This window comes from Amblyraja radiata, chromosome 4 (genome assembly GCF_010909765.2).
Source record: "Amblyraja radiata isolate CabotCenter1 chromosome 4, sAmbRad1.1.pri, whole genome shotgun sequence".
NCBI lineage: Eukaryota > Metazoa > Chordata > Chondrichthyes > Rajiformes > Rajidae > Amblyraja > Amblyraja radiata.
Window position 1 is genome coordinate 8,456,403 of NC_045959.1, and position 12,252 is coordinate 8,468,654.

General features: G+C 42.1%; 1 protein-coding gene across 1 annotated transcript in view; it reads left to right on the plus strand.

The window, feature by feature from the left end:
• Positions 1 to 12,252, plus strand: part of rttn (rotatin) — a 235,429-nt gene that overhangs the window by 129,192 nt on the left and 93,985 nt on the right. The window contains exon 29 of the mRNA XM_033018928.1: positions 7,697 to 7,825. Coding sequence (XP_032874819.1) covers positions 7,697 to 7,825 — 129 coding nt within the window. The remainder of the gene's footprint in view (positions 1 to 7,696; positions 7,826 to 12,252) is intronic.

A 12,252-nucleotide genomic window follows, 5' to 3' on the forward strand; every position in this document is an offset into this window, starting at 1 on the left:
ATGTATTCAAATGCCCGGAATAACCTGCAAAATAATTACACTTTTAAAGTGATTTAGTTTTGTAATAAAACAGGTGCTCACAGAAGCTGCGGAAATGATTTACAAAAAGTGATGTTTCAAGTCAGTAGTGTTTTGCTGCCTTGCCATGTTAGTTTTATTTTCATCCAGTTGAAGAGACTGAAGAGAACTAGAAACTCGACAAATTATTTGGTTGATAGCCATAAAAATCACGGTTTATTCTGTTCATTCTTCCAAGCTGCAGAAACATTTTTGGAATACAATGAAACAATTGCAGCATCACAAATGTCTGGACAGATTTTGTAATTACAAAATGTCATTATTGAAACAGGTTTTAAGGAAGTAGTTTATAATAAAAATATAAAGTTGCAAACTTGTAATATTTAAAATGGAAATTTAATTTCACCCATGGTTCATTGATCCTGAAAGCTTTAACCATATGTTCTGCACAAGCGGTAACTCCAGAAGGCTCCAATGATTTGTTCATCCACCAATGGAGGACCTGTCGATATTTGCTGAAGCTCAATCTTTAGATTTGATTAATAATTGATATCACTGCAGTCCACCTGTCACGTCAAGTGTTTTGTGGATAGTATGTTTCACCTGGTAGTGAGAGGGCGCTCGATCATTGGCGCTGATTCAATGGGTTGGCAGTTGTGCTTCTCTGTGGCACCCCAAAAGATGGGAGGAAAGTTGATTGAGGAAGGAGAGAATATTCTAGAATGCTAGATGTTCTACATTGCTAGAAGGAAGGAATGTACTGTAATGACCAAGGTCAGAAATATCTCATTAGAATAATGAACCAACAGAAATCTCAAAACTATATATCTATATATAAAGCTACTGGAAAGATGGCGGCCTTGAGGCGCGCGCCGGTACAGTCCCTGCTTATATGTTACGCCCTTTTGTCCTTCTATGTTAAAAACTCCTCCTGCTGCATACTCAATTACAACCGAATTGAGTTGCTCACTATAAGGGCAAGATCGAACGGAGTTTTTGGATCTTCGACCCTTATACAAACCCTTCCGGTGGAATTACATGCCAGGAACACCACACCTGGGCCATACCCCGGGACCTCTCCTAGGCCTGATCGACGGCTTGTCCGACGGCGAGCAGGAGTCCTGGCTCGGTTCAGGAAGCGGCCCTACCGGCCTCCACTACCGGCACTACTTCTCTCCAACATCCGTTCACTCCGGAATAAGATGGACGAACTCCAGCTTTTGATCCACTCAAGGAGAGAGTACAACGAATCTTCTGCAATCTGCTTCACGGAAACCTGGCTGGATCAATCTGTTCCCGACTCAGCAGTAACCCCACCCGGCTTTACCATCTACAGAGCCGATAGGTCGGCAGCGCTGTCACTCAAGTCCAAGGGAGGGGGTATCTGCTTCCTTGTCAATCAACGCTGGTGCAATAACATCACAGTACAATCACAACACTGCTCCCCTGAGATTGAATTCCTCTGTCTGATCATCAGACCATTCTACTTACCAAGAGAATTTTCATCTGTTGTGTTAATTGGCGTCTACGTTCCACCCAATGCTAATGCTAACACGGCTATGGATATTTTATCACATCACATTTCCTCCATGGAAAGCTCGCATCCGGACTCCATCATTATAGCCTTGGGCGATTTCAACCACAGCTGTCTAACAAAAGAACTTCCTAACTACACTCAGCAAGTTACATGCCCGAGCAGAGAAAACAATACATTGGATCATTGTTACACTAACATCACTGGCGCTTACCGTGCCTTTCCTCGTGCTCCACTGGGTAGATCCGATCATGTAATGCTGCTGCTCATCCCCGCATACAAACAAAAACTAAAATCCATCAAGCCCAAAACAATAACCGTTAAGTCCTGGTCAGAGGATGTCATCGAAACGTTAAGGGGATGTTTTGAATGTACTGACTGGGACCTCTTCCTCGACGTATCCGGCAACAACATCGACGTGTACACTGACGTGGTGACATCATACGTCCGCTTCTGTGAAGAACTGTGCGTCCCCTACAAAACTGTCACAATACCCAGCAATGGTAAACCCTGGTTCAACAAGCACATACAACTTCTTCGCAAAAAGAAAAATGCAGCCTACACCAACGGTAACAAGGTTCAGTATAAATCAGCAAAATATGAATTCAGGTCTGCAATTCGGAAAGCAAAATTAGCTTATTCACACAAATTGGAACAACAACTCAAAACCCACAATTCAAGAGAAGTCTGGAAACATCTACAGAAGATGACGGACTACAAAAAACGTCCTGTTCCCATCCCAGACGAGGATCCGGATTTACCGGAAAAACTGAACACTTTTTACGCACGCTTTGACAATGCCACCCCGCCATCCATGCCTCCCCCCCACCTAACTCAGCACCATTCACCATCTCTGAGGAGGTGGTTAGGGCGGCCTTCAAAAATCTTAATAAAAGAAAAGCGGCAGGGCCTGACAACCTCAGCCCCGCTGCTCTCAACCACTGTGCAGCTCAGCTGGCCCCTGTGTTCACCTCCATCTTTAACACCTCCCTCAGCCAATGCAGAGTCCCGCAGTGTTTTAAATCATCCATTATCATCCCTGTGCCCAAGTCCTCCAAGGTGAGCTGCCTGAACGATTATAGACCTGTGGCATTAACATCAGTCGCCATGAAGGCCTTTGAGCACATAGTCCTCACCCATCTGAAAACCCACACTGCCCCCATCATGGACCCTTTCCAATTTGCATATAGGGCCAACCGGTCTGTTGAGGATGCTATCAACTTAGCTCTTCACTATTCCCTTCATCATCTGGAATCACCGAACACCTATGCACGCATCCTGTTTATAGATTTTAGCTCGGCCTTTAATACTATACACCCGATTAAACTCTACAATAAAATGTTGGACATGAGCATCCACCCAGCCATGTGCCATTGGATTCTACACTTTCTAACAAACAGACAGCAAAGATTCAAGGTGGGTGAAAAACTCTCCAGCCCTTTGACTCTCAACATAGGAGCCCCCCAAGGGTGCGTTCTGTCACCCCAGCTCTTCTCACTTTACACCAACAACCTCACATCCCAATGCAGCTCAGTTAAAAATTTTAAATATGCAGACCACACAACAATAATTGGCCTTATCTCAGACAACAAAGAATCACAATACCATCTAACAGTCGACAGCGCAGTCAAATGGTGCGCAGACAACAACCTCCAGCTTAATACTTCAAAAACCTTAGAAATCATCATAGATTTCAGACGCAATCAAAACCACAAACCCCCGGTCCATGTCAACTCTCACCCCATAACCTCCACAAACTCATTTAATTTTCTAGGCACCTATATCTCCAATAATCTAAAATGGCACATCAATGCAGACCACGTCATCAAGAAAGGTCAACAACGCCTATATTTCCTCAGACAGCTCAAAAGGTTCAGAGTCGATAAACACCTCCTGGCCCGTTTCTATCAATCAATCATTGAAAGCATCAACACCTCCTCAATCACAGTCTGGTACGGTAACACCGATAGTCACTCACTACACAGAATACAACGCATTGTCTCCAAGGCCTCCAGGATCATCAACTCCCCCCTCCCCTCAATCCATTCCAGTTATCTCCAACGTACCTCACAACGGGCAAAAAAGATCATCTCGGACCACTCCCATCCAGCAAATCACCTTTTTCAGTCTCTCCCTTCGGGGAGGCGCCTCAGGTCACTTGCTACTAAAACCACCCGCTTTAAAAACAGTTTCTTCCCCTCAGCAATAAGAACTCTCAATTCCGTCCAATAATCAGACGATAATATGACTTTTGATGTATACAGTGTCTTGTCTATGGTCTTTGTTTGTTCCTTTGCACTATGTATTGTTGGTGAGATTTGTGATTTGTGATGTGGTATGGATGCACTTTATTACGGTGATCTGTGTTATTAGTGGTATGTAACAAAAGCAGTGTACCATCATGTACCGAACCCAAATACCACCAACCCTGGTTGCGTGGCAATTAAAGATTCTATTCTATTCTATTCTATCTGTTGATACTAAACTATTCTGTAGCTGTAAACCAGCAGGAAGGATATTGATTACATTTTCTGGGAAGAATAGAATAGAATAGAATCTTTAATTGCCACGCAACCAGGGTTGATGGTATTTGGGTTCGGTACATGATGGTACACTGCTTTTGTTACATACCACTAATAACACAGATCACCGTTATAAAGTGCATCCATACCACATCACAAATCACAAATCTCACCAACAATACATAGTGCAAAAGAACAAACAAAGACCATAGACAAGACACTGTATACATCAAAAGTCATATTATTGTCTGATTATTGGACGGAATTGAGAGTTCTTATTGCTGAGGGGAAGAAACTGTTTTTAAAGCGGGTGGTTTTAGTAGTAAGTGACCTGAGGCGCCTCCCCGAAGGGAGAGACTGAAAAAGGTGATTTGCTGGATGGGAGTGGTCCGAGATGATCTTTTCTGCCCGTTTTGAGGTACGTTGGAGATAACTGGAATGGATTGAGGGGAGGGGGGAGTTGATGATCCTGGAGGCCTTGGAGACAATGCGTTGTATTCTGTGTAGTGAGTGACTATCGGTGTTACCGTACCAGACTGTGATTGAGGAGGTGATGATGCTTTCAATGATTGATTGATAGAAACGGACCAGGAGGTGTTTATCGACTCTGAACTTTTTGAGCTGTCTGAGGAAATATAGGCGTTGTTGACCTTTCTTGATGACGTGGTCTGCATTGATGTGCCATTTTAGATTATTGGAGATATAGGTGCCTAGAAACTTAAATGAGTTTGTGGAGGTTATGGGGTGAGAGTTGACATGGACTGGAGGTTTGTGGTTTTGATTGCGTCTGAAATCTATGATGATTTCTAAGGTTTTTGAAGTATTAAGCTGGAGGTTGTTGTCTGCGCACCATTTGACTGCGCTATCGACTGTTAGATGGTATTGTGATTCTTTGTTGTCTGAGATAAGGCCAATTATTGTTGTGTCGTCTGCATATTTAAAATTTTTAACTGAGCTGCATTGGGATGTGAGGTTGTTGGTGTAAAGTGAGAAGAGCTGGGGTGACAGAACGCACCCTTGGGGGGCTCCTATGTTGAGAGTCAAAGGGCTGGAGAGTTTTTCACCCACCTTGACTCTTTGCTGTCTGTTTGTTAGAAATTTCAATGATGAGCAAAAGGCATGGAGTATTGATAGTGCGATAATTGAAATGTCCAGATAAAACAATAACATCATGTTGACAAAGGTCAGGTTTCTGAAGTGAGTTGAATACTTTTTAGTGTTCTTCCTTTCTTTGTTTCAATGTTTATAGAAACATAGAAAATAGGTGCAGGAGTAGGCCATTCGGCCCTTCGAGCTAGCACCGCCATTCAATATGATCATGGCTGATCATCCAGCTCAGTATCCCATACCTGCCTTCTCTCCATACCCCCTGATCTCTTTAGCCACAAGGGCTACATCTAACTCCCTCTTAAATATAGCCAATGAACTGGCCTCAACTACCTTCTGTGGCAGAGAATTCCACACTCTGTGTAAAAAATGATTTTCTCATCTCAGTCCTAAAACACTTCCCCCTTATCCTTAAACTGTGACCCCTTGTTCTGGACTTCCCCAACATCGGGAATAATCTTCCTGCATCTAGCCTGTCCAACCCGTTAAGAATTTTGTACGTTTCTATAAGATCCCCCCTCAATCTTCTAAATTCTAGCGAGTACAAGCCGAGTCTATCCAGTCTTTCTTCATATGAAAGTCCTGACATCCCAGGAATCAGTCTGGTGAACCTTCTCTGTACTCCCTCTATGGCAAGAATGTCTTGTTTAGAATAGCTTTGCAAAAGGATATAGACATTTCAGATTAAAAATACTAATCAAATAAAATCAAATATCAAAGTAATGAGAAAATATGTGCCCTTAGTAAATTACAATTGTAGCTTGGCAGGCTGTACTGTAAAAACAGTGATACAAGACCTTTAATAGGCAAGTGTTTCTGCTGGAGCCTAAGTACGTTCCGAACTCATGATTAAATTGAAGCCAATGTATCATGAATAACTAAAAAGTAGACTGGAAAAGAAGCAGAAAACAAAAGTGCTGATGTCAGGTTATTAATTCGTTACAACCTGGTTGATTATAAAAAGTGCAGATAAGAAACACAAACGAAAATATGGAAAGACTTGGTATGCTTTCTTAGATGAGATACCTCCCTAATTGTTGAGGGGAGGAAATTACAGAGACATCGGTCATAATCTCACAAACACCAGTAAATTCAAAGGTGATGCCAGAGGACAGCACTTGCAGGAGTCCTCATGCACATTACTCAGTCATTTCTTCTGACATTCTGAGTATCTCTTCCATGACAACTTGGAATTGTGAGTCTATTTTAGGAGTTTGATAAAAGGTATGTTAGCATAGTAGCCAATAGAGTGAAACTTGGCCACCATGGAGTTGTTGGCTGCAGAGAGGACACTGATAATTGTTTCTGTTATATTTTTGGTGAATTTGGAGGATTCTGTGAAGGCTAATATAGTGGCATCTCTCCAGTGCTTTAAGGTGCCTGCTGTAAGTATCGCACACCTCCAAACCATACAGGAGACAATGATCACCCGTGTCTGGTAGACCATATGTTTTCTACCAGTATGTTCATGGTATTTTATTCTCACTTGTACTTGAGTACAGTGACATTCCTGTTTTACATACAGTTCAGATTATTTTTTTTACCATACATAGACACAACATACACTCAAGTACAAATGCGTAGATATAATAGATTACACAGTACACAGGATTCGCCACTTTTCCGATGCTGTTTCATATGATTCATCCATAGTTGTTAAAAATGTAGTCTTAACTTGGCCATAAAGGCCTGTTATTCTGACGGTGGCTGTGTCACAGGGTCCTCTGCCGCCCCCATGCCACTGCAAGCCGCGTCTGATCTGTGTGCTCGACCTCTTGCAGTGGCGCCTGATTCACCTGAGCTCCAGTCTGTAGCACAACATCTAACGGCCCACTCCACTGGCACCTCAAACCGTTGTCCTTCTTGTTGTCCTTCACCTCACGTCGCCACTGTTCAAGCTCAGTGCCCAGGACCGTGGAACACTGTGTGCCTCCCAGCCCACCCACCATCACTCTTGTCTTCCTGTGTCTGCTGCCACCGCCATCTGTACTATGAGGGCACGAATCACTTACTTATCTGGCTAGAAGATGCAGTTTTAAACACAGTATCCTTATTAAAATATCATTATACAACTGAGAAAAATTCACTTCACTTTTCATTAACTAATTAAATTACTGTTTCCTTCATCCGCTGATCTATCATCAAAGGAAAAATGGTGATATTAATGAGAAGTAAGCTGCAGCAAGAAGATTGGTTAAAATGTTATTAAGAAGATAGAAACAACTGCAATAAAACATTTACATTTGCAAAACTAGAAATAAAACTTTTAAAATGCACAACAATAAATTGATGCATGGTATATTAAAAATAATAATAATGTTAAACAAAGAAAATACTGCTGTGCTGATAATTTAGGCATCAGTCCCTTTTTTCAATGGTGGTCAGCCCATTTCATGTCAATATTGACTAAGTCAGAACTTCGACTGACCCGGTAGACTCAAGGTAAATATTTTCACTGCTGCATTGCTGAGATGTTTCATTTCATGTGAACTTTTTGACTTTGTCAATCTATCAGGTAATTTCATCCTTTTATGTGGAATGGGGAGGAAATGCAGTGTCTTTCATGGGTAAAGGTGTCACAAAGAATGCAGTTATCTGCTTGCTCCAGCTGTCCTACGAGATGAAAACACAGGCCAAAGATAAGGTAGGAACATCAATAGGACATTTACATGTTTGATGAACACCTTTGAGCAAGTAAACATTTTTTCTGACATTTCCTTGCTACTTCATGATTGAATATCTTTTCAGAGAATATCTGGTTCACTGTTCCCTATATCCCATCATAGATATCAGATAAATTTAGATGAAACTTATAAATAAGCAATTAATAAGCATATTTAGGCATGCATATTTTATTAAATAATGCACGTAGCAAGTTCATTTCAATGTGAATTGGGATCGTGTGTGGTAAGATGGCTTATTGAGGTTGTTGGGTGGCTTATTAATCAATTTGCCTCATTGGGATAAGAGCCTCATTGGGATAAGATTTAATTGTTTAAATTTGAAAAAATCATTTCCATTTTAAGAACAATGTGTAGATTCAGTTAATTATTAATTCTGTGTGTGCTGTACATTATCATGGTCAGACAAGTTGTGCTGTATGTAAAACAAGGAACAGCAGATGCTGGTTTAACCAAGGAAAGACACAAAATGCTGGAGTAACACAGCGATTCAGGCAGCATCCCTTCTTGCGTTTGAGGCAGCAGAGGTTATGTGACGCCCCCCAGGCGCTGTAGCCAGAACAATGTGCTGTTGTCGAGGGCCGTGAGGTCTACCCCTCCACCAGGGGGGCGGAGGACAGCGCAGTCAAAAATGACGTTCTGCGTTGTTTGCTGGTCTGCTCCACACACGCAGGCTGCTGATAAATGAAGCCCCCAGCGATGCATGTGCGGAGCCGGTTCAGGGCGACCCACTCTTTGCAGGGCAGGTCCGAGCCGGGTGGGGCTGTGCTGTTCGGTGGAACAGTGAATTGAGGAGGTCGCGAAGTCTGTTCCCAGCTGGTTCTCCAAGCTCCTAGTGTGTTGAAACCGGAGCCACAGAGGGTCGCTGCGTGACGGGAGAAGGAGCGACAAGATGACAGGCGTTGAGGTCCCAGTTGCTGTGAGTCCTGGGCGAGGTGGTGCAAATGGTGTTTGGCGTCCGATGGGGCCTAGCACACCAGTCTGTGGGTGAAGTACTCTTTTCCAAGCTTGGCAGGTGCGATACCCGCAAGCACCGGCAGAAGATCCGTCGGAGTAGGACGTAGGCAGCCGGTGATGATCCACATGGTGTCGATGAGGATGGCGTCTAGCTTGCCAATATGAGCGCCGCGGCACCATGCTGGGGCGGCGTACTCAGCAGCGCTGTACACGAGTGCAAGAGCACTGGTTCAGAGAGTAGATGTCCTGGCGCCCCATGACGATCCAGCCAAGCAACGCAGGAATGTGTTCCGTGCCGAGACTTTAGTACGGAGACTTTAGTAAGGTTTTGCTTGTAGGTCAGCTGCCGATCTAGTTGCACCCCAAGGTATGTAGGAAATGGTTTATAGGGTAGGGTTGACCCATTGAGGGTGACGGTTAGCTGGCATTGAGCTTCCTTGTTATTCAGATGAAAGGTTAATGTGATGGTTTTTGCCACACTCAGTTTTAGTCTCCAGGTCTTAAGGTAGCCCGCGACAAGTTCCATATCTGCCGAGAGCACATCCTCCACATTTGACCAACTCCAACAGTAGGGCCAGATCATATCCGTATACATACTGGCGCGAGGTCGTGCGTGGCAGATCGCTGATATAGAGATTGAAGAGCATGGTGGCCATTACCGAACCGAGGGGGACTCCAGTTCTTAGGCATCGCAGTCGGCAAGATTGTCCGTCGCTGGTCTTGAGTACAAAACTGAGGTTTGCAAGGATGTTGGCAAGGAACCGCACTAAATGGCGGTCAGGAATACCACCAGCAGTAACCCTGGAGAACATGAATAGGTGACGTTTCGAGTCGGGACCCTTCTTCAGACTGAATCAGGGTTCCGATCTGAAATGTCACCTATGCATGTTTTCCAGGGATGCTAACTGACTCGCTGAGTTCCTCCAGCATTTTGTATTTTTCCAAGTCTTAACTATAGATTTATTGCAATATATCTGAAACACATAGTAATATAATAACAAGACCACATTGCCTCCAAAAACTGAAATTGATCTATGGCTTAACAGTTAAATAACAGTTAAATATGTGGTTAGGTAGATAATACTTTGGTTAGGTGGGTGTGCACATATATTAAATAGCTGGAGAATTACATTTTGGAGTTAGCAGAGCATAAGAACAGGTGAGACTCACTTTTGGAAAATGAGGTGGATAAACAAAATTGTTAAGCTCATTTACAGAGGTGATACGCAACATTTAAGTTTCCATATTGGAATATTTTGCAAAGCCTGAATGTGGGGTCTGAATTTGGTTTGAACTCAGTGAAGTATTGAATGAGATGAACCTTGTAAAAGAGAAAATATTAGCATGTTTGGTATCTTTAGAAGTGGATAAATTGCAAGGCCCAGGTGAAATATTTCCCTGGTTATTTAAAGAAGCAAGGGAAGAAATTGGGATCCAAGAGCATTAAAAAAAAATCTCACACATTTCTGAAATGCCTTCAGAATATTGGAAGACTTCTAATGTGGTCTTATTTAAAAAGAAAGAAGAAATAAAACGGTCCTGTAATTTTAACCCAAGTGGTAGGTAAATTAATACCATATACCTTTCTAGTGTATGGTGTAAACCTTCATTTAGAAAGACATATTCACAGAGATACTCAGCGTGGCTTCATTAAGGAAAGGTCACATCAGTGTAACTTGACAGATTTCTTGGAGGGGAGTTCAATTGATGCAATGCAATTGAACTTGAAGATATTTCACAATGTCTCACAAGATACATTTGTCTAACATGCCATGATGTCCATGGGAGAGTGGAGACACACATTGGATCCAAAATTAGTTCAGGAGCAGAAACTGAAGGTGCATTGGATGTTCTTATGCCTGGAACACTGTTGTAAATAAGCTACCGCAACGAATAGTACTCACCTCCTCACTTTGCGTTTTTTAATAACTCCTTTCTCGTTTCCCTGACATTTAAGTTTAAATCTTTATTACCAGTGTGACAGATTCAGCCACATTCATGCATTGCACACTATCTGTCTTTAATGTTGCACATACTGCCTCCTTCGTGCACGGAAGCAAATTTCAGTGTGCACGCTGCATGCGACAAAGCCATCTTCACATACACGGATTTTTACTCCACATTTTAAACACATTGTGTCGGTCATGAAATTGAATTTTCAAGCCAAAGAGTAAGGATGAAAGGAAAGAGGGCATGTGACATTTGATTTTACATTTCCCTTAATTGAAACATAGAATTGCGATAAGAAACACAAAAGAGAGTGCAGGTAGAAATTTAGTGTTTGAGGCTTTCAGGTAAAATACCACATAAAGAAACTGAGTTACTGGTATCAGAATTCTTTAGAAAAAAATGACACTACAATAGTGGATTTAGCTGCAGAAGTTAGAAAATTGAAAGATTATTCAAAGAATGTGAAGATATTTAATACTTTAATAATATGAAATGTGTGAGATAGCACTTTGTGACACAGCTTCTGGAGCTGCATCCTCTCAACTCCAGCGACCAAGTTCAATCCTGAGCTCTGCTGTCTGTGTGAAGTTTGCACATTCTCACTTTAAATTTGTGTGTTTCCCCTGGGTGCTCTGGTTTCATACCACATCATTTGAATGTGCAAGCGCTGTAAATTACCCCAATTGCACAGGTATGTGGTTGAGTCTGGGGGTTGATGGGGAAAGTGGGAAGAGTAAAATGGATTTGTGTCGGAAAAAAATGGTGCTTTGTTGACATGGTTGGGCTGAATGACCTGTTTCCATTATGTATCTCTCTATAACTCTGACAATTAATAGTACTGTGATTCTGGCTGAATGCGGAGAAGGGGGCAGGGGACTGACACAGGGTGAAATTAATGGAAGAATTATGTACATGGGGACATGGAGCAATCAGACGAGGAACAATCTATAACTATCTAAAGAAACTGACAAGATGCTTTGAAATTGGAAGATTATTACAATTTAAGAGATTCATTTAGATAAAAAAATAGAGAACAATGGCTGCCAGCTGATTCACTGTAACCAATCTTAAAGTGAAGCATCAAGATATTGAATAATGCAGATTGATAATATTGTGATAGATGTAAAATACATTGTTTTTTAATGTGCATGGAAATTAGATCTCATATCACTGCTTTCTCAGCTTTTTGTGATTGAAAAACTACTTAATCCAGAATAAGTGATGTTTATGGCTGTCTCTGAATTGAATCTAGTTATGACTTTCAACCAGCATTTCCTGTTATGACCCCAAATGGATTTCCACATCCCTGATACAAACAATAGAGATTTGTAGCATGGAGATGGATTTTCAGCCCACCAAGTATGTGCTATCAACCATACATGTACTTTAATCCTCATTGAATCATATGTTTTTATTCTCTCCATATTCCTATCAACTCCCCCAGATTTTTCCAATTACCTACATACTAGGGGCAATGTACACA